Genomic DNA, 23,248 nt, shown 5'->3' with positions numbered 1-23,248 from the left:
CCAGAGAGAGCTACAGAGACTGAAAAAGAGGAAGAAAAAGCACAGAAAGAGAGGAGACAGAGAGGGAAGAGTCGACTGTCTCTATACTTTTTAGGGCTATTAGTGTAGAACTTCAGTGAATATTATATTAGCAAAGCAGAGACTCCCTTCTGAAACCACTGAAGGAAGTGCATTGAGAAATGTGAGCAGCCTTGATAGATTTTTATGTTTCAAAGGGTCTCCAGTGTGTGGGCAGCATCTGTTTGAAGGGCTTTGATTTGTGTGTATTGAAACCATCAAATTGTGAGTGGGAGCAGGCTAAAAATAGACAGAGCAGTCCCAAAGCTATTGTTGTGTGCAGGGATAATGCTAGGCTGTGTGAATCTGCAAGCCAAGCTGCTATTACTTGGGTTATACATATAAGCTACAGCTAGTGGGCAGACTATTACAAAGCCAAAAACAGCTATAAATAAATAACTGTGAAGCCTGTAATAAGGCAGAGGATACTTGGATGCTTCAATGACACACAAATCAGTTATGTGTTGAAATTTGAGGAGGATAATGGCGTGTTTTGCAAGACGCTCTGAAATGGTAAGAGCTTCTTTTATTACTTGTGGGCTATTTTTTATACTGGTAGATACTTCATCAAAATATAAAATTTAATAAAGTGGCTTTGTGATTAAACTCAGACAAGCACCAAATAAGAAACTTTGAATTCCAAGCATCAAAAGGCTGAGAAACGCTGAAATAAATGAGACTAAAGATTCGGGAATACTCCAGTGTGCAAATGCTTAAGACTCTTTTGCATCATCTTACTCTTTTGCATGTGTTTCACTGTACAATGAGATCAGCGCGTACACTTTTAGCATTGGCGACTCCAGTCAGTACTGCGCTCTACCCAATGAGCCGATCAGTGCCACATGCAAGACCACAGTGGGGCGTTGCACAGTGTTAATTCAACCCACAGGACAGCTGGGCTGTGCTGCTCTCAAGCTCGCCTGCTCCTGTAGACACTGAATTGTGTCAATGGGGCAAGCTTAGTCTGCCGAGTCAGCTAAGACCCTCACGCTAACCAACCATCTCTCACTCCTGCTGTCACACACACACACACACACACACATAAGCTCATCCAACATGATCTGATAAACATCACATCATCTGAAAGGGATACGAGTTCCACTTCGGGATCAAAAGAATTCGCTCCAGATGCTTAAACATTCATCACGGGGCATAGTCGCCAAAGCAAAGTACAAGTTAATTTAGAGATATAAATATTCCGGTGATGTCAGAGGTCTTGCGTCATTTACAGCTAAACTTACACCAGATTTGGCAGAGAGCCTTCTGTCAGTGTACGTGTCAAAACAATAATATAAGCCTCAGCAACACAAACAGGGCTCCAACTCTCTTGAATGCATGTTAAGGCCAAAAGGAATCCTTAACACACGGCAAATGACCAAGCCCTTGAAATGAATATGATTTGGCAAACACTAAGGCTTGCCCGCGCCTGCATACCTGGAGGTGGGAGTTGACCTACTCTCAGTCGTGTGAATAAGGCTTCTTTACAAGTCAGTTTGTCAAAGGAGGAACTCAAAAGGACTGTGGAGGGAGATGTGAGCGTACATGCTTGCATAAACACAAATCACGCACACAGGCTGAGCAGTGTGCAGTGCAAAGGTTTCTCAAACACAGGGTTGTGCCAGAGGCAGAGCAGGCGACCACAGAGCCTGAAAAACTGGCTGAGCAAAAAAGTGAAAGAGCACTAGAACGTTTTGGGGAGGTGTGGAACAGGTTTCGTTATGGATTCGGATTTGCTTTCCTTTGTGGGTTAATCAGTTCCCATCACAAGGCTACTGTATGCAGGAGTAACTGGCTGTGTTTCAGATTCCTGGAAAGAAAGGAGATTTGAAAGCCAGGGAGGGGAAGTGATGACTTCAGCCGCGGTCAGAGCTGCAGGGAGCCTCAGAGCTGGAGAGCATGTTTCTCAGCCTGTCCACCTGTGACAAGGCAGAGATTCATCCTGTGCTTCATCATGCTGCGCTACTGAGCGCTGACACTGCTCTGTGTTAGCTGGTCAGTGCAATACGGCACGCTAGTGGTGCAAGACCCCCCGGAGAAATGTTTAGCAAAATTGATGAATAAACCAAACATATTTCGCCACATCTCATCTCATGATCAGTTAAGTTTAACTCATTAAATGAGACAGTGAAATGTCTTCCTCTCTTGAGGTTAATGTTTTATCTTGTAAAAATGTACAATGTTTTTATGACGCTAGAGAGGAGTCTTTTCTTTCAGGAGAGGTGGCCGGCCTCTGGTATAAAACACTGCAGAAATAAACCGCCATGTCAATAACACATACTGTAGGTAGATAACACTTTAATATCTTTGGGTGTATTAAAGCAATCGCTGGCAGTGTTGAAAGATCAAATCAATGAGCAGGGCTGCTTTATGGCAGCATTTGATTTACAGGATGTTTACAATTTTACCTTCATCGTTCTGATTATTTTATCTTTAAATGTTTTGCCAACAGATCTTTTTATAAACCAGCCACATATTAATATTGCCATACAAACGTTTCCTGTCTGGATGATATACATCTGTGTTGAGTGACTGTATTGACTGGCTTTATGCTTATATTTTATATATCCTCTCAAATATAGGAGTGAACAATATAGATACAATCCTCTATCGTGGTCTATGTTATCTTATGTCATACACTGTCATGATATAGTACATTAAAATTAAATACCTGACAAGTACCTCGTCACGCTAAGGGCTGCACAATTTTTTTAATTCAACAAGCAATTTGTTTTATTTAAGCAGCATACTGAAAGCAGCAGAAAGTCAGAACAGAGTACACTTTAACATTCGTTTTACTTAATCATTTTTGCAATGTTCAACGTTATTGGATATTTTCCTCATTTCTTGAGTTTGAACAATCACTATAATGATGCAACGATTACAATCCTGCCTTAAAACAATCCTGCTCACTGATTTGCAACTTCAACATTTTGACTTAGCAGGACAATTACAGATGTTACTGTTAACCTGAACTGGCTCTGTTCTATTCAAGTGCCCCAGTAAGCCGTGACAGTGACCCAGCATGTAGCTTATAATGACCGGACCCTAACACTGAAGCAGCTAAATCAACTACACCAGTACTTTTCCTAAAAAGGTGAGTATCTAATTCTAGGACTGATATATTTATATAATCTCTCATATATATTGAGATATATATATATCTCTATATATATATATCACGCAAGAGAAAATACTTCATGTATCACGATAGAAGCAAAAACCTAAATGTCCTACCTAAAGTTCTGGTGGTGAATCACGGCTGTGTGCTGCAGAGTGTCGCGTGCGTCTTTGCCTCTGTGACAGAGCAGAGCTTCAGTACAACTCCTGGGCCAACGCGCCATAATATTTACTCTAGCCAGGCAGCAAATGCTCTACCTCTCCTCTTGTCCCAGTTTAAGCACTCCATCAGTCTGACAAGCCTGGGAAGCCGTGCCAATACACACACATACGCACTCACACACACACTCAGGCTGGTGGACAGTAAAGGTTTCTCATGAGTGGTGTGCTGCTGCTTTAAGTGTACATCTCTATTTTCTCTCTCGCTGTCTGCTGTTGTGGGAGCAGCGGCTCTTTCCTGTTTCTAACTATTGAAATGAGGGTGACAAGTGGTCATAGAGGGAGGGAAGGGCGTAGACACAGAGGAGGGGGGGAGAGATAGAGGTAGATACAGGAGCTCCTCTGTTCTGCTGGGTGAAACTGTAGCCTGGCCGTGTGACTGACAATGAGAGACATATTGTGCATAGCTAAGGCATATGCTGGTAAATAAATAAGAACAGCTTTTAGACAAGTTGTTACATATAATTTACTCCAGGCCCATAAAAAGAAGCCGAGCTGAAATTGAGACGTCTGCCAGGCTCTTATCATCTCTCATGGGGAGAGAAAAAGCGACAGAATGAGAAGAGGACAGGACGAAAGGATTTAAAGCAAAAGGTGGTCGAGGTAGAACCAAACCATACAAAAGGGATAGTCCCACAATATCAAGGCCAGGCTAGAGGATTAAATGTCTCCTGTGTTACTGGCTTGTCAAAAGCGAGACTTATTCCCTGAAAGAGCAAAAAAGCAAGTAGTCATGTCTATTTTATTCCCTCCAATACTATTGTGTCCTGCTGCTGGGGTAAAAGCAGGTCAGAGCCCCCTGAGGTGGTTGTTGGGTGAAGAGTAGGATCAAAAGTAAGTGAAGAAATGCTTTAGCGATATTGTGGCTTCCTCCTGCGCTGACATGAAACACACAACAGAGTCGGAAAGACTAAAACGCAGCATCATGTGGGTCATTAAAGCCTGCTCTCCGTATAATGGTGGTTCATTTTGTCCCAAGTTTGACTCTTTCCAACAGGCACTTTGCAAAGTTCTTTGCGTAACCTTTGATTTGAGATCTTGTTCTTTTTTTAAGATGTATTTAACAGGTGTATTTTGGGCTTTCACAGTTACTCTGGTCTGTAGAAAAGGCGTGTTCAGCATGTAAGTTTATTACCAGCCTTGACAAAGATGCGGGTATTTTTTCACCTGTGTGTGTGTGTATGTGTGTGTGTGTGTGTGTGTGTGTGTGTGTGTGTGTGTGTGTGTGTGTGTGTGTGTGTGTGTCATCATGGCAAAATATGGTCCGGGACAGTGTAGGTTTGCATGTCTGTGGACAGATTTTGTCACTGTGAGCTTTGCAACCGTGCAAATTGCAGTTATGAAAGTTTACAGGTGTGTAGTTGTAGCCGGTCTGTTTACGATCATTGTTTTCATGTATTCAAGTATAGTATGAGTGAGTAAGTGCGTCATCACATTTACCAACTGACAGCTGTACATGGTTGATAGAGCGTCGGCCTCCTCCAACACATGCTTATGCTTTCTCATCCAAATCCATCTGAATGGCTCACAAACCAACCCACAACCAGCGAAAAATAAAAGAATGCCAGCATTAATATTAATTAGAAATTACCTCAGCTGAAGAAAATAGATATCAATCTCTGCCTAATTGGCGAGCATGCTGCAGGATAATTGGCAACGCCGTTTCGGGTGTCAGTCTGTGTGTGTGAATGAGACACATAGAAATGTTTAGCCTGCTCGAGCCTTTCACCAACATGCTGCAGATGAGCCTGTGTTAACACAAACACGATACATCCACAGTGTTGTTCTTTCACATGCAAACCAGTGCTTTTCATCATCCATTATCCTGCACAGTGACACACACACACACACACAAGCACGCAAACGCACACACATGCACGCACACACGCAGGCACTTTGATTCAAAAGACTCAACATTTTTCAATCGACTGTCCAAGGGATTCAATCCACCTTACATGAGGTTATTATAATTCGCAATCTACCGACAGCAGCAAAATCCTATCCAAACCTACACACAACTGTTTATCTTATCTTAAGCCATACATGAGACCCAACTCTTATGTGTGTATAGGTTAAACACATATAATCTGTTGGGATTTAGTTTCAGCTGGCCTGAAATTGGTTAGTTTGCCACAACAGAAATTTAGAGGTGAAATAATTAGTCGATGGATTAGTAATAAATGCCAAACATTTGCTGGTTAAATTTGAGATTGTGATGCTTTATTGTTATAAAAACTGAATAGCTTTGAGTCGTGGACCAAACACAACATTTGAGGATGTCATCTAGGGATTTGGGAAATTTTTGTCATTTTCTAACATTTTATAGAGCAAACAACGAATCCATTAATCTAGATAATAATGAACAATGAAATATAATTCACATCCGCTGTTTCCAGCTTCTCAAATGTGAAGTTACTCTTTATTTTGCTGTAAATCGCTAATGAATCAATTGATAACATAGATAGTTACATCCCTATAACACACATAAATTTTATAACACTATGGTTCAGCAGGAAGTCAATAAACAATAAGTATTGCTTTGTCTTAGACAGTAGCAGTGTTGGATGTTTAAAATCAGCATTGATCACTTTGATTGCTATTATGTCTATCAAGGATGAGACATCAAGCAAAATCACAACCCTACATATTTTAGTTCCTACGGTGGCATGTCACGTTTCCTTTTATTCAAATATATTTAACCTTTGTTTAACCAGGTAAAGCTTATTTAGATATATGATCTCTTTTGCAAAAGCGACCTGGCCAAGAGGCAGCAGAGATACAGATACAGATATAAATAACATTCGTGCAATAAATAGAAAATTTAGAGATAGATTCAAAAAGCGTTACATCTGATTTAAAGACAGTGACCAAGTCCAATGCTTTCCAGTATCTTGGTTATAAGACTTTTGACAAAGCTATCAAGATGAAGACATTTTTAATTCATCTTGCAGGGAGTCACATGCAGAGGAACTTCTAAAGTAAAAGACTCATCCTGTGTGACATAAAGTAATGTGATGTGCACAAATCAGAAGAATAAAATACTTTGCAGGAATGTGTTGGAAGATAAATCCACCTATAGCACTAGGTTTGTGGTTACTTTACCTTCCCATATCCTATGTCTTCATATTAAATACATTTGCTTTATTGAAGGTTAAACGCTCCATTTCCTTTCTCATGTCAGTCCAACAGTGAAGTTGTCATTAACAAGGAGCGGGCCTGCAGAGATCCTATCAGAAACCATTTTATCTACGGTGGAGATGGGCAACAGATGCATTCTGTCTGATGGGAAAGCTCTGTGCAGAGATTCACACAGCACATCAGAGTCAGCATAGGAGTGAGAATACGAGATAAGAAAGAAAGAAAGAAAAAACAACAACTGGCAAGCTAAATCAGTACTGGACCCTGCCTCCATGTCCCATCCCAACTGGACTCTGAACACAAACTGCACTGTAAACACAGTCAGGGACACAGAGAGACGCAGCTTTATCATTTTATCACTGACACTAAAAACACACGATGCATGCATGCAGGCTGCACAGCCAACCCCAGTCAGACCGAAGGCAGAAATAGCCTACGTCCGCTAATGATCTGCACGTCGACTGCAATGCAGACACACAAACCAGAAATAACAACCAGATGATAACCACACAGGAGCAGTTTTCAGGCTTCATGCTGCAGCGTTTGCTGCTTGAGCTTTGATTATTCAGTCAGGTAGACGAACCGATCCTCCAGCAAGCCACTCAGTCAAACTGACAGACATACAGAACCCAGAGGGATCGTGTTGTGCTGGCGTTGTGCTTTCTGCACTGCACTGTATAGACTACCTCCTCACACCTGACAGCACTAAGCACTGCCTTTCAGAGAACACAACGCATGCAAAGCAAACACAAAACTGGATGTAAGACACAGTCATGGGAACTCCCTTCCACGCCCACACACACACACACGGACAGAGACACACAGAGAAGACGTCCTGTAACCATGGAAACCCTCCACCTCCCCGCGCTGTGACATCACTGGTGGGGTGTTGAATCATGTACCACATGGGGGGCCAAGAAGACAAAAAATCACCATCACCTGACCTGCTGTTCATCAGCATTGGAGGTGAGGAGGCCACAGGTGGACACGCCGGACGAGCAGATGATGATGATGACCGAGTGGACGCGGAAGACTAAGAATAGAGTGAGGAGGAGGAGGAGTGTGTTTTAAGTCTCTTTTGCTACCCAACGGAACCAAAAGCCATACGTGAGCAACGACTCGTGAACACACACATGCCACGCCGTGTGATGAGCAAGTAGGGGGCAGATGCGGGAAGACAGAGAGATAAATCAAGTAAAAGGAGGGAGGGACTCAACAACCTCTGCAACATCCACTCACAGGATTGATTGTAACCTATAACCCTGATGTAAGCTGCTGGTGACAGGACGCCCTGTAACACTGGCCACAGCAATCTACTTTCACACCAGGGTGCTGCAAACAGCCACTAAATGGATGTAATGATCTGGTGTTGATCACATGGGGACATCTACAGTAGCTTATGGCCATATGGTGCATTTAAACGCAGCAGCTAGGTCCAGGAAGGCTGTTATGGAGTCTCTTTGATTATGTAGTCAATATAACAATGTCTGAGGAAGTGGGGAAAGATGCATTTGACTCCGGCTGGGTTATAGTTAATGATCTGCAAATGAGTCTGTATATCAAATCTAATTCTGGCCGCTGTGACTTTCCAATTATTATCCAGCAGCTCCTGTTTTCCCTCGGAGGCAGACACACATTGCAACCAGCCTTCACTTTAAATACAGAAGAAAAAAAAGCCTACTGGTCATGTGTAGTGGTCAACACAGACCAATGTGTTTCTCCTGTCATGCTATGGGAGCTGTGAGGCACACAGCGGCGTCAGCAGGAGCCTCTGGTCCGGCCACAGAGCTCTGTCCTGGGGCTTGGAGCTGCAGCTCAACAGCTGTGTCCAGCTGCGCTACAAGGAGACACTGGGGGCTTTGTTCCCCACAGGGGGAGGCAAGAGTTTTGGGCAGAGGTAGTGCAAACGGTCTGTTTGTGTGTGCGTGTGTGTAGTGTACATAGTTTCATTTCCACAAAGGTTAACGGCCTGTAGCCTCGTCCAGCCCAGGTCCGTGTTCCCCTCCCGGGTGTTTCTGCACGGCCTCAGACGGAGAGGCAGCAGCGGGACAGAGTGGCACACAGCAGACCAGGATGTGTGGAAAATTTCAAACGCGCTGAGCCAACGCTGTCCAAGCCCAGCCAGCACATTTACACACACACACACACACACACTCTCTCTCTCTCTCTCACACACACACACTGAGAAATTTCCACATCTCACTTGAAGCAGCCCCTTGTTTCTTTTCTCGCCCGTGAATCGGTGAGATAAAGCTTCGTCTTAGCGCTGCAGCGAGCATCGCCCAAACCCCAAAACATCGACAGATGCGAAGCCCCCAGTGTGCAGGAAGGAGAGCGCCGGGTAATCACGGTTACACTCAGGAAACAACAACAAAAGAGAGGAGTAAAGAGGGAAAGAAAGAAAGAAAGCACAAGCAGCAGCGTGCTTTTCACTGGAGGATATGTGACACCATCTGGGAGACGATTACCAAGTAAATTCACGCTGGTTACTTACTCAGATGAACCGGTTCGGCTCGGTCCACTGGAGGATAGCCGGGGTCGGTCTTCCGGCTGAGAGTCGGGCGGGATCTGCGCTATGGAGACCGGAGAGCTCAGAGCCTCGAGGACTGAACGTAAACTGTGGCTTGCGTCATTTCACCAGGATGCCACTATTGCGCGCAGCAATGCAGCCATCTTGCTGAGGAGTGCCCCACCAACTCACCAATCACTGCCGGACCTGAGCTGCTGTCTTATTTTGGTCCCAGTAATGAAAGTGATCCCGCATGAGCCCTTTCTTCACCTTTTATTACATTACACTGGAATATCTGGAGGAAACCCATAAACACACATTTACTTTATTTTCACTTTCCCCTGTAAAAGTGCTGCTTTGGTGTCACTTTAATCCAACAGTGTACAGTAATTAAGAACATACTAAAATGTGTATTTTTCACAAGTACCAGCTGTGACACTGAAATTCAGACATGTATATAAAATAAAATGTATAATAATCTTTTTCTTTAGAGATGTAAAGTACATTTTGCTGGTAATACTTTTGTACCTTTTCATCTAGTTCAATTTTTAAGCAGGATTTGCTATTTTTTACTTAATTAAAAGATAGGAGACCATTTTCCACTCCTGCTGTAATCAGTTTGACAGTAGTGCTGTATACTGAGAACTTTCCAATCAGATCTCCATTATGTCATCTTGACTCAACAGATGTAGGTGTCCGCCCACTGTTCATAGAAACCTGTCTTTTGGAAAAGAACTGATTTATAAATAAAATTGTCACCTTTCATTTAAATATTCCGTTTTCTTCTAAAAGTTGACATCATCTGAAAATCCATGACAAGACATCCTATTAGAGCTGCTTTTTACAGTATTGCAAAGTGGCATAATTAAGGTTTACTGTCAAATAAAATAACTTTTCCTGGATTCATCCATGTCTGCATGATCCTAGTAAAGTAAAATCAGCCAAATTCACAAATCTCCTCCAAGTCTACATTTTCCTTTTTTTATTAACTGCCACATTTAAAGTAAACATTCAGCGTTAAAATATCATGAACTCAAAAGAATGCAGCCAGTCTTCCCAATTTCCCTCTTATTTTTTATTTAATTTCATCAGATTAATTTATTGTCTTATTCCTGCTCCTTCCAGTCAGGAGCCGAAGCGTGACAGACAGATCTCACAGCGCCCTCCTGTGACGGCGTATGGTTGTGTAATCCACCCCAAACACGCTGCTAAAGTGTGTCTGCTCCACCCAATGTGGTCCAGAGGTTGTTGTTTGTGGGGGTGAACCAGAACCTGAGCAATGCAGCGCTATATTGTTTCAGTCAATACATCTAGACAAGTACATATTTACATTGACTTCATATATTCTCCAGAGAGATCAAGTTTGGTGTTTGTCTACCATAAAGCCATCAAACATCCTGTGGCTTACCCAATGTCACCGACCCCCACACATGAATTAAGTCCTTAACTCACATCAACGTGTACATATGATTAAGCCCAAGACCACCAAGATAGCAAATGTATCATCACAAATAATCATCACATTTAAAATAAAATGAATTGGTCGATGGATTCATTAGTTGTTGTTGGACCAGAAATGCATAGAGAGAGCAACAGTGTGAGAAGTAATTTGGAGTGGAAAGGGAGATGCTGTTACACACAGTCTGGTCCATGTCATACATAGGTTTTTTTATGACAAATAAACAGAAACTGTATGAGAAAGTGAGGTAAGAACCCTGGTCTCTCAGGCTAAAAAAGGACCCCCTTATGGTCGAGAATATGGGCAGCCTTGGCACGTGACACCATCCACGGAGAGCAAGAGAACAAACAGTCATAAAGACATCTCCCCAGCCTCCATCAATCATCAATTCACCACATTGAGAACGGTGACATGTGAAGACGCATTCCCCTCCAGGTTTCTCCCCACTGTGGGATCAAACCGCAGTCACAGGGCACGTCACTGCCGATGACTGTCAGAGCTCATCCTTCTCCATCTGCTGGAACGCCTCCAAGTCTTCCCGCCAATCAGCCAGAAGTTCATCCACCGACTGGCTGCTTGAGTCTGTGTCCCCTTCGGGCTCCCCGCTCTTCTCAGAGTCTCTCTCCTCTTTGTGCTGTGACGAATCAGCCTCTGCCTCTACAGGACTAGCTTCCTCTTCCGGTTGTCTAACTTCCTCTGCTGGACTGGTGTCTTGATCTACAGGACTCACTTCCTCCTGTGATGGAGTAACACCCTCAGGAGCCAATTCGTCTAGCTCCAACGTGTTCACATGCGATTGGCCAATAGGTTCAAATGAGGTGGGAGTTGTTGCCTCGGTTAAGCAGTCTTCCTCCGCTTCTTGCACATCCACACCTAAAAAGAAAGCAAGAGGTGTGAGCCACACACACAAAGCTTTTTCCTCCTCCTCAGTCAGTAATCTATACAACGCGCCCCCTGGTAGTCATTCTCGGTCAAAAATAGAACCGTTTTCATCGTGAGGCTGTCTTCTGTAACAGCATGATGCTGATGGTGAGTCATGTTTGCCACAGGATGAAGTCTTTCTCACATAACTGCACAACCAAACTGAGAGTCAACTGTGAAAAGAAATCTGGCAAAAGGTATACTGCGACTTTTGCACAGATCCATTTAGAGAACAAAAAAGTGTAAATTACCCATTTTTTCAAAAATGTAGCCGCTTCTTTAACAGCGGATTGTTAAGCGCATTGAGGAACAAGTCTGTCGAACAGTCGAGGGAATACATAGAGGACTGCTGCGAGGAGAACAGGCAATGACTGTAACTTCAGCACTATATAAGCACAGATAGGTGCTCGGTATCTGGTCATTGTTGCATCCAAAGGTTTTGTGGTCAAGTGTCTATTTTGGTAAGCACTTTGTCTGTTGAAGCGTGCGGTCAGATCCCAAACAGCTCCTAATGCAGCTGATCCCTTGTGTCTACAGCCAGGTCACTTATAATGACAATCGTCTCTGTTAGTTTAGGATTAGTTTTACAGCCGGATTGACAGCAAACAGTTAGTATATAAAACCAAATGATGATCTAATCATGACAACCTGACCAAACACATATTCTGACAGTTCCAGAAACCATGTAAAAACACTGTTACGTGGCTTGGGTCAGAGGTCATCCTCCACCGTTGCCACGTGTAACTATTGGTTTACCTCAGTGACAAAACAGACACAAAGTGCCGTCATGTCCTAAGCTCTGAAAGGGAAAATAAGAAATGACAATATTGTGTGACTGCACTAAGCTTTTCTATCAATCACAAAGATAATCCTGTGGTTCGAGGGCAGAGTGAGAGGAAAGGATGGAGAGAGACGAAAGCATGACTATAAAGGAGGGGAAACAGAAATGAGGGCAAGAGAAAGGATGCAGAATGAGAATAGCAGACAAAGAAGGAAAATAATACTTACCTCCCTCAATCAGGCTGCCTGGAAGAGGTTTACCTTTGAATATGGTTGCTGCTCATCCAAAGGGGAAAGGGTTATGAAAATAAAAAAGAAGAGAAACCAAGAGAGAGAGGAGAGGAAAGGCACAGTTACAGTCCACCACAGGGAATAGAGGGATTTGGCAAATGAAGAAAAAGAGGAAAAGAATGAGGACGCAATATTGATAAGGGTGTAAAACTCCACCATCCTCTATTATAACCACAGCTGGTGGGTGGCTTTGGAATGAGTCACTATCTTGGAGACTTCAAATAACACCTGGATCCCTACATCTCATCTTTATTTCATGAAGCCAAGCACATAATGAGGCTCAGTCAGTGGAAAGAGAGGTAAGTACGCTGATCAATCTTATCAGGAGCGATGAGTGGATGCAGAGAGAGGAACATTAAGGGAGACATACAGTATGAGGGAGTAAGGTCACACCTCTGTCTCTGGCTTTGTCGCTCAGCAGCACCTCCACCTGCCTGTACTCCTTCAGCGCCTCCAACAGAATGTTGCCCTCTTTGTGGAAGAGGAAGAGGAGAGGCAAGGTGACGTCATCTGTGCTGCGTCCATCCCCTGCCATCTGAAAGAGGGGTGCCGTGTCGCTGCTGCTGCCCTCGTTGTCATCTGGAAGGAGAGGGAGGGAACAAAAGGAGATAAGTGATAGATAGTAGAACTGAAAGAATGAACATTAACAAGAGATGAATCCCTTTCACTAGTTTCTGTCATTTGTACACTTTGTCTATTTAAAAAGGGGATTTTTTTTTAAGTGAGGTTGTATGATGTACAAAAGTAGATGGCAGTCAGTATGCCCCCACTTTGGAGAAGCAGGAAGGAGGACAGGATGGTTATGGATGGGGTCAGCAGCTAAATGTATATTTTCCCCAGCTAAAAAAGGCCCGACTACAAAAATCAATATCAGTTTAAGTGTATGCTATATTTAGAATATTTTCACAGCTTTTTCTTGCAGTCGGACAGTTTAAGTTGTTTAAGTTCACACAGGTGAATTGAAGCTGTTATCTATACTCTTGCCATAGCCACCAGACTCCAATGACAAAATTTTCACCTTGCAGAACACAGGAGTTGCTGGTCTTCTGCTGCCTCGATCGGTTTGTTTCTATGACTTTTAGCCACCTAAAAACATTAAGCTGCTGCCCTTGTACACAACAGTACATTGCTTAGTTTCCGTGCCTGCTTTTCCAAACTGGTGGCATGCTGACCACCATCTACTGTAGGTAACACACTGACTACGGATAAGTACCTCACACCACCCCACTTAAAAAATCTTAACTATCCCTTTGATTAGAAAAAAAATTAGATTGCAATACAATGTTTAAAGAAAGACCCAATATAGATGCAAATTATTATTAGAAAGCTTACTTAACTCCAGCGTTATCATTAAGTCTGTCTGACGACTTCCTTTCTTCAAGATAATCCATTTAAGGAGCCCTAATCTACTCACTGACCATACTGATCTGATCTTCTGTCTTGTGTCGTCAGCTGCTCACACTCACCGATGACTATGCCTCCGATGGCGCCAGCCTTCTGGATGTGTCGGGCTTTCTCTGCGAACATACACTGACCCCTCTGCAGGAGAGCGATGTGGCCCTGGACATACTCAGCATTGGTGATCTCGGTACAGCCGCTGTATGGTTCAGCCACAGTCACAAAGCCTCGTACCTGCACACAAGAGGAAGCATGACAGTGAAATTATTGCAAAGCATGAAGGAACGCAGTTTAATACTACAGGTTGGACAGCTCTGCAGCTGTCCACATGTCCAGCACCCTCTTAAAAATACCAGGGAAAAGTGAGTGGCTCGCTAAGGAAAACAAATATGAGGACAGATAAGTGTCCATTTGAAATTTGGCTTTGCAAAGCTGCATAGCCCACTCACCCCTGTGGAACTTTTGGACAGGTCTATGCCAAACTGTGCAGGGCCGGCAGTCAGTACAACCCTGCCAAAGAATGGATGTGAGACGATCTGTATGGCTCTGGGAGGCAACTGCTCTTTCTGCTGCTGGCTGGACAGCTCCATCATCTCCTGCATGAAACGCACACCGTCCTCTGCTGCTACCGCACTCACTGCCTAAGTGTGGGTGTGCCAGAGTGGGGAAGGAGAGGGAAAGACAGAGGGTTTTAAAAAGTCAGGATGGAAAGAAAATTATTATTTAAGAACATATTTCCATTAGACAATGGCACAGCTGTTGCATGTTTTAACGCTGTCGCACACTTTTACAAGTAACTGTATCTTCACCTTTAAAAAAAAAAAGGGACTTAAGTTAGAGCTATCTTTGTAGTTTTTAGAGGTTATTGTCTTGCAGTATTTTCCACATGCGTGCTAGAAATCTTATAGTGTTGCATCATTCCCATCTTTAATAATTAGAACAAAACAGCTGAGGAATTGCATACGATTAAGACTTAATTATTTCAGCTTTGGATTCTGTATTTTTGTAATCAGGCACTGTGGAAAAGATGAAGAGCAGTGTCAGAAATGAAGAATGTGATCAGATGTGATCACTGATGAAGAACGTTTATCCTGTCTTTATTATGTTTACCTGTGTTGCATGCTGGACCAGCTGCACCCTGCCATCTTTCAGGTGGATGAGACTGACTCCCATTCTCCTCAGCAGCTCCAGATGCTCAGGGTTGTTTGCCATGAAGTCCTGAGCCCTCAGGGGAGGACGACCCATACCGGGCTCCCTTAGAGGAGGGAGAAGAGCAACAAGTTAAAAGCACGGAGGAGATACAACAGTTAGGGAAAAATATATAATAAGGGCGGGCACATAAACTGGTCACTCCTGCATGTATACATACCGGTAAGGAGCCGGACGGGGGCAGCTCTTATCAACAGCACTTCGGATTGGTTCTCTCAGGTTACGAGGGAAGGCAGGGTCAGGGAACAGGAGGCGAGTGTTAGGGCAGGTCCAATCGTAGTTAGAGTCGTCCAGCTCCTCCTCTGACTAAAGTATCATGAGTATATTACAGATTCTGTTAGGAATTGGAATGTGTATGCTTTCAGATTTGTCAGATTATAAATCATAATGGTATAATGTCAATTACCGTTCTGTTTGAGAGAATAGATGATGAGTGAGGGGCTTTGGAGAGGGACAGGGGCAACAGGTGTGCCTCGGTGGTGAAGACGTAGTCCTCCACGTCGAACGGTAAGTCCTCTTCGTCAGCAAACATCAGGAAGAGGTACTTGAACATCTCAGCGAGGAAGAATGAGTCCATTCTGACCGGAGAGAAAAGGAGTAAGATCACTGGGCACAGGGTTTATTTATCATATTATCATTTAGGGCGTCGCAAAGTAGAGCCAGACGTCAGCAGGCCATTATTTGTTCACATCATCAGCTTATTGTGGAAACTGTGTACACTGGAAGTTTTCCACATATGCCGTATATGTGGTTCATTAACGTTTCATAAGTCCTATTTTTGTGTATCTGTATTTAATTGTATTAATCCATGTTCCAACCCACTGATGTGATTATAGTATGTCTTTTTTAACTCCTTTTTAATGTCCTCTTAACAAATAAAGTGTATTGTTATCCTGTCCTGCTTCAGTACAACTCTTTAAATAACCACATTTGAGGGATCTTTATCTTATATAATTAAAAAAACAAATATTGGCTGATAAACAGTATCTTATTTTACCCTTATGGTAATTTCCTATCGCAGGACCTTTCCTCAGGGATTAGGAATCTTTTTAAGAACTCACTGCTTTCTGAAAGCAGGGACCATGGTCTAAATTAAGTCCTGATAACCTTTCACCCCTACAAAAAAATAGCTGCTCGTGGGTAGTATGGTACTTTTTCTAAGTAAAGGGACTTTTGAGGTGTGGTTTGCAGGGATGAATAAAAAAGGGCTCAGTGATCCTTACATATCTAATCCATCCCAATATTTAACCTTTCCTTCCTTTCACTCATACAATGTTTTATGGACCATCATCTAATGGTATGCCAATTTGATGGTGCAGTATATACTGCATGTCTGAATGGTGTCTCCAGCTGCCATTTACTTCCTCCATTACCATACAAATCATCTTACAAATAGTAAGAGTCTTTATATTCTCACCTGTCCTCGTGGCTCCCAGTACGTACATCCTTCATTGCAGCGAAGCCGCAGGGAACACGAGCAAAGCGGTTGAGGTTGTCCAGGATGGTGCGACCTGCCTCCAGGTAATAAGGGTCTCCTGTGGCCTGGGAGGATGAGAGCACAGTAGTGTGATCATAACAGAGGACAGTACATTAACTATTAAGAAGGCATGCAAAGTACGGGATGATCTGTTCAATAACTGCAGAAATGAAGATACTGTAATGAGCCCAAGTGCTGGTCCATGATAAAAAGGCATTAACCTCTGTACTATGAGAGTGAAAAGAGAACATCTGCACTTTGTCAAGCTGCCTTTATAAATTACCTTATAAAGGAAATAGGTGCTCTCTGCAAACTCAGGCCTCAGGGGATGTTGAGCCCAGTGTACCCTGAAATCAGTAGTGAAGGCCTGGGCGGAGAGGAAGAAGGAGAAGGACAAAGGAGTCAGCACAACATCCCAAGCATTGTAATAAGACCAGAAAGACGGAGCTAAAAATGCATCCGTTTTGTGCAAAATGCCAGCGTGTTCACTTATGGTTGATAACACAAGCCATATGAGGTTACTTGACTTCATGCTCACATGACAAAGATATTTTTTGTGGAGCAGTTAAAGCCTAAGATGTGGTATTCCAAGTTGGATACACAGAGAGACGGATTACCTCTGGGAGGAAGTTGTGTTTCTTTGTTACTTGATATAACATCTCATGAGTCTCGATGGCAGGACGGATATCTCCCTTCAACACCTGAGACACGTACACGGTATGAACAGTAGGCACAACGTTACGATAATGGCACACGTCAATACAGGAAGTGTAAAACCTTCAATTCACATGATCCAATCTGACCTGCAGTCCAGGGAAGAAGGCCAGCAGAGAGTCCATCCAGGTGCGAGCAGGAAGCAGAGGTTTGTGGATGTGGACATCCAGCAGCAGTGGTGGCTGGCTAATGTACTTCATTATAGATGCATAGTGCTAAATGGAAGAATTGGGGATACAATAACAGTCTTATGGTGCTCTGTGATAAACACAAATAGAAAGATGGTAGCCTGAGGACTCTGTGCTGGAAAACTATACAAATTCCTGAAATGCAAATGTAAAAAAAGCCCAACGCTGCTTTAAGTTGGAGACGCACCAGTGGAAATGCTATTATGCAGACAGACAGGCATCAGATTACTCTGTAAGTGTGTGTGTGTGTGTACCCACGATATTGAACCGCTCCAGAAACAGGTCATCTCCCAAGAGGATGTAAGCCTTGAGTAGGTACTCATAGTATGAGTCAATTCCCGCTCCTACTCCGCTGTCTAGAGACACGCAATCATACTATCACTTTATGAGACAAGAAAATTATCAGATTACAAACAAATGTTCTATGTTTACCCATCAAACATCTGTGCAACCAAATCCTCTCTCTCCCAGACAGAAAGCTTGAACCCCTATACTTAATTTTCAGTTTCCCCGTGTCCTCCCCTCTTTCTCTTAACACTTCATCCACCATCTCCATCTTCTCTCACCCCTGCGGACCCACTCTCCAGAGTGGATGTTGATGGTGGTTCCCACCAGATTGCTGTTTCTCTGTCTCTTCTCCCACAGAAAGTCCAGAGCTCTCCGGGCATGGGCCTGTGAGGAAAGGTGCAATATTGATTTCAAGAAGTTAAAAAATCAATCTGCAGTAGCTGTCTACAGTTGGAGAGATTACAGTGATTGACTCTGTGCTTGATCAGCAGTCTACTGCTGCCAGGAAGTGAACCAATACAAGGCTCTAATATCGTTGCACAGGGTAAAATATCAACCTGAAATATTTCAGCATACCACTGCAGCTACAGGATCTAGGATTTATAAAGTGGACAAATTCAGATTTATTTTCCCGCAAGGAAAGAGAATTGACTCTCACTGAATACATGCGCCAAATGACATATACAGCATTTCACATCATGTGTTTTCAAATAAGTGTCAGCATCCCGATCAACAAGATTTAAATGCCAAAGCATAACCTGTATTACAGATAAAGAAAGACATATGAGACACGAGGTGTGGCTGATCAGTGACACATGTCTGTTTAAACAGCTGATAGCTTATATAACAGCGGTGATAGGTAAAAAGTTCTAGTGTATCTAGTGTAACGGCAAGTCAAAAGACATAACTGGATATCAGATTCCTGCTTTAGAGAGCTGCTTGACTACAATATGTTTCTTACTCATTAACAGCTTTCTGTTCGCTTTATTGACTAAGTACAACATGACTGTTGCTTTTTAAAATGGTTTTCTCCCCAACAATGTGATAAGAGTCAGGTTGATTTTTTTTTTTAATCTTCTTTAAAAAGGATATCATTAAATGTGATACCTCAAACACAGGATCTCCAGTGAAGCGACTTAAGGCAGCAAACTCCAGGATGATGGTTCCTGCACATGCAGTGCAGGTGTCCGTTTCCGTGCCCGTTCTCGTCTCAGGACCCCTGACACCGTACTTCAAGTTCACCTGTCAAGCAGAAGAAAAAAAATAAAGACACTGCGCAATCTTTTTGAGTCACATCTGGTTTGCAGGAGACTACTCATGACGCAGAAAAGAATAACTGAGTTCAAAAGCGGTGACAGCTGCGAGCAGCGAAGTGGAAAATGGAAATATGTATGATCTGAGAGGCTACAACAACATTGGTAGTGTATAAATACGCTCAAATGTTCATTTTGTAGTACATATATGAACAAATATGTTTGACATAGATTGTTAAAATAGGATCTTATTTAAGATGAAGGTTTAATTATTAACCTGGTTCTTTCCTCACTTAATCATTGCAACTTAGAAGGTTCACGACATTTTAGGAGGAGAGTTAATTATTATTTTTCAATCAGACTACGTCTTCATGAAACAATACTCAAAACGAAACTATATTTAGTTGCAATAAAGCACGAGGAGCTTTTTGGTCCCATATTCAAAAACAAAATCTTAAAAATTTGACACCATGGGACCATCTAGGATAAGACCAAACAACTATGTATTAAATTCTTGTTTAAGATTCACACCTGAAACAGACTACAGTGTGTGTAGGTTTGTTCCTGGTATTTAAAGAGCTGAATTCAGGTATTTCTGCCTGTGTGCTGCCATCTCACCCTGGGATAAGGTAGGCCACTACTGGTGTTGAAGGCTGGCAGCAGTCGGAGGCCGATGTCTTTGGCCATGTGCAGGAGCTCATCCTGGTACCACTGCATGTGTTGACCTCCCTCCTTCAGCATCACAGCCATGGAGTGCCCTCCCAACAGTCCTCTGAAAAAAAACACACACACACACACGCACACACGCACACACGCACACGCACACACGCACACACAAAAAAATTAATCACAGCTGGTGATTTTTTTATCAGCGGTTTGCTGCCTTTCGGAGTTGTGGTATAGTACATTCAGAGTTTATTTCCTAACCTATAATGTGTGTTAATGTTGTAGTGTAATCTCACCCGAGGACTCGAATGTTGGTTTCAAATACAGACACCACAATGTCATTGTCCAGCCTCACATCTGACAGCACTCTTCTCACGGCAGCCTCAAACTCTGTTGTCTTGTTCAAAAGCTGGCAGTAAAAAAAATAATACATGACCAAAACAATCTATTATAGTGTCTCATTGTTGAAAGTGGAGTGAAAGACTTTGTTATTTTTTTAAGTTTAGTAATACCGAGGTCTGTTAAGTCTTGTAAAGGGCGCATAATACTCCAATTTCATCAATAGCTTCATCGCGTGCTGTCATATTAATTTAATTACAGTCTCAAAATAATAGCCAAAAAATTCCCTAAGACAACCACACGTTAAAAATAGCCCAAACCAATACACACCACCAGAGTATCCAGAGTGTCTATGAGCGTCAGAGAGAACCTATCAAAAAGAGGGAGAGAACACATGTTTCAGAAACATAATAATGGCTATTCAACAAGTACAATTTGCCTGCACCTTCCACTTCCCGCAAGTGCACAATTAGGTGTGGTACTGGGTGTGTGCACCCACGTCATCATTGCTCTGTCAATGTGTTTGATCTCAAGGGACAAGGGCAGTACGGTACTCACTTTCCCAGGGCATCATCTACGTCACCTCGACTGGGCTCAAGCCCACGTACTCTTCCTCTGCATGTCAGTGGCATCAGCTCATCTGCTGGGTATGCGTGGTCCTAAGAAACGCACACAAACACACATTAAAATACTTCATGTTATCCAAACTAGTATGAAAAATAAATAAAAAGAAAACCAAACACCCTAATATTCCTGAATCAAATCCAAATATCAAAGCTGCAGCAAGAATACTCAAACTACAAATTCTTATTTCTGTGAAGGGATCCAGTGAAAATGGATAACTTACCATATAATTCTGATATGCATGGTCAAACATCTCAACCACTTGGTTCCTTCAGTGAGGGGGAAACACAGACACATTTCAGCGTGCATAACATGTTTTCAGGAGAGGAAACTGTGTGTTTTTCTCAACTCACCTCAACCTGTTCTTCTCATCCCGTGACATGGCCTGACCAAAGTTGCATAATGCTCCAAGCAGCATCAATAAGAACAGTACAGCCGGCATTGTGGTAGGTGGGCAAGATCACAGCAGTGTGCATAAAACTACAGTTTGGCTCTTGGTTAATCACAAAACAAATATCTAGTCATTACCACCGCCCTAACCAAACAGCTCACACTAACAAAAAACACTGAAGAAATGATTATTAATTAATGTAAACCTCTGAGATCATGTTAAAGCACTTTTGGCTTCTCCTTAGATGAACCCCTTTAATCATCAATAGGTACATGAAAGCATCGTGAAGCTTGATGCTGAATCTGGGCCACTTACTGTACACCCCATCTGCGTTTCTCAGCAAACACAGAGATAGGACAATAAGTCTATAAATAAAATGTGCACTTACAGCCCCAAACTGCAGCTAAACACTGTGTAGGAATGTTGTTATTTCAAGTAACCAGATATCGAGGTGTAATTGATATTGAGAAGTACCAAGGCATTAGTTGTAGTGCAAAGTTGCTTACAAGTCCTTTGAACAGTTTGGCAAGTCACACCTGTTTATGTTCCCATGCTGTTGCACACATGTAACACGTTGACACGTCACGACTAACGTTACATGTACCTCTAACCAGCTAAATCAAATGAATCCTTAAAAAAAATACTAAAAATTAAACAATAATGCCATTTTCTAGATGTGGTCTTCACACGCCAGCGATCGAGGAAACTTATAAACAGTTATAGCCTCTTCAATCATCACGACACACTGTCATATTTAAGATAAACTAAAGCAAGCCACCGTGAATAAACAGTCCTGGTTTCGTGTGTTTAATCATCCAAATCCATATTATAATACTTACTCCACACAAACTAATTAACATCCGATTAAACCAGAAGACAACCCAACAGCTGCTGCTGTTATCACACCGCTGTGTCAACTGTTTTTTCTAATATAAGTTAATTATTATTTCCTCTTCTTGACAGTTTATCTGTCGTCAGACCAGCAGCCGAACACTTGTCATGGTTAAATCAGCCAGTTAGCCACTGGTGCTAACTAACTTAGCCGAGCTGAAGACAACGGACAGACCGATAAACAACACGAGAAAAATCCACAAAAACAGCCTCCATTGTTGGGCAGCGGGCCTGACCTGGGCTATTCCTTCCTGTCTTTGAAGTAATAAAGGGGATAATTTCGCCGTAAGCTGCTGTTTCGATAAGATAGCCTGCCCTAAACAACCGGATGCGGTTGAGACGAAAACGTCAACAACATCCGCTTCCTGGTGTTGCGTGGTGACGTGCCCTGAGTTTAGACTCACAGGCAAAAACCGAGAAGGCCCTGAACGCAGCCCCGCAGACCAGGGAGGTGCTCAACCGCCTCTCAACTCTCTCTAGACATAACTGTATCCCAACTATTAAGCACATATATGGGCGCTGCCCGGCCATGTCTCTGTAGTGACAGCTAGTGTTGGTGTAGGTGTGAGTCTGTGTGTCTGTGTGCCTGCATGGCTGTGTGTCTCATCTCATCTCATCTTCATCCGCTTATCCGGGGTCGGGTCGCGGGGGCAGCAGCTTTAGCAGGGGACCCCAAACTTCCCTTTCCCGGGCCACATTAACCAGCTTTAACTGGGGGATCCCGAGGCGTTCCCAGGCCAGTGTGGAGATATAATCTCTCCACCTAGTCCTGGGTCTTCCCCGAGGCCTCCTCCCAGCTGGACGTGCCTGGAACACCTCCCTAGGGAGGCGCCCAGGGGGCATCCTTACTAGATGGCTGTGCGTGTTTATGTGAATGTGTGAATGAACGTATATATGTGTGTGTGTCTCTGTGCATGACTGTGGGAGGGTTGGGTTCTTTTAACTTTCTTCTCCTGATTTTATTTGATGTTTCTCTTGTTCTGTACATCTCTGTGAGGCACTTTGCGATACTTTTCTGTATGAAAAGCGCCATATAAATAAAGGTTGATTTGATTTGATTTGATTTGATATATACTTAACCACATTTATAGTTGATAAAGGATAACCTCTTTTTTTAATGGCCTTTTATATCACAGCTGTTATTACCACTACTCATCATTGATCATATTTACCACCATAATTATTATCATTGTTATATTCTATCACCTTAGCTGTGCTTGTTTCTACTATTCTACCATATAAACTGCACATATATACTAAACCCAAGGATAACCTCTTTTTAATGGCCTTTTATATTATCTTGCATGTCTCTGCTGCTG

The 23,248-nt window shown here is 42.8% G+C and overlaps 2 protein-coding genes across 2 annotated transcripts in view; both read right to left on the bottom strand.

Annotated features, from left to right (window-relative positions):
* The window catches only part of LOC310945151 (uncharacterized protein C1orf21 homolog), a 28,408-nt gene extending 19,160 nt beyond the window's left edge, over positions 1 to 9,248 (bottom strand). The window contains exon 1 of the mRNA XM_083911164.1: positions 9,026 to 9,248. The gene's annotated coding sequence lies outside the window, so the exon portion shown is untranslated. The remainder of the gene's footprint in view (positions 1 to 9,025) is intronic.
* A 901-nt stretch (positions 9,249 to 10,149) lies between these two features.
* On the bottom strand, positions 10,150 to 22,258 carry edem3 (ER degradation enhancer, mannosidase alpha-like 3). Its single transcript, XM_083940460.1, has 20 exons — positions 21,001 to 22,258; positions 20,871 to 20,916; positions 20,582 to 20,682; positions 20,354 to 20,393; positions 19,981 to 20,093; positions 19,637 to 19,790; positions 18,873 to 19,007; positions 18,044 to 18,149; positions 17,736 to 17,833; positions 17,379 to 17,504; positions 17,193 to 17,276; positions 16,859 to 16,942; positions 16,516 to 16,640; positions 15,505 to 15,676; positions 15,259 to 15,404; positions 15,000 to 15,144; positions 14,339 to 14,530; positions 13,958 to 14,123; positions 12,885 to 13,070; positions 10,150 to 11,372 (listed from the first exon to the last, which is right to left on the bottom strand). The coding sequence occupies exons 1-20, from the start codon at positions 21,087 to 21,089 to the stop codon at positions 10,993 to 10,995; spliced, it is 2,688 nt and encodes an 895-aa protein (XP_083796586.1). The 5' UTR covers positions 21,090 to 22,258; the 3' UTR covers positions 10,150 to 10,992.
* Positions 22,259 to 23,248: the final 990 nt, after the last annotated feature.

Source organism: Echiichthys vipera (assembly GCF_963691815.1).
Source record: "Echiichthys vipera genome assembly, chromosome: 3".
NCBI lineage: Eukaryota > Metazoa > Chordata > Actinopteri > Perciformes > Trachinidae > Echiichthys > Echiichthys vipera.
This window is presented reverse-complemented; position numbering and strand designations above follow the sequence as displayed.

Bases quoted from the DNA above. Each gene is read 5' to 3' on its own strand.
- edem3 (XM_083940460.1), bottom strand. From the start codon at position 21,089: ATGCCGGCTGTACTGTTCTTATTGATGCTGCTTGGAGCATTATGCAAC. The intron at 17,834-18,043 runs GTGAGAGAAGAT...GCGTGTCTCTAG, and splicing joins TGGAGAGTGGGTCCGCAGGG to ACAGCGGAGTAGGAGCGGGA. The intron at 16,641-16,858 runs GTAATTTATAAA...TCATCCTCCCAG, and splicing joins GCACCTATTTCCTTTATAAG to GCCACAGGAGACCCTTATTA.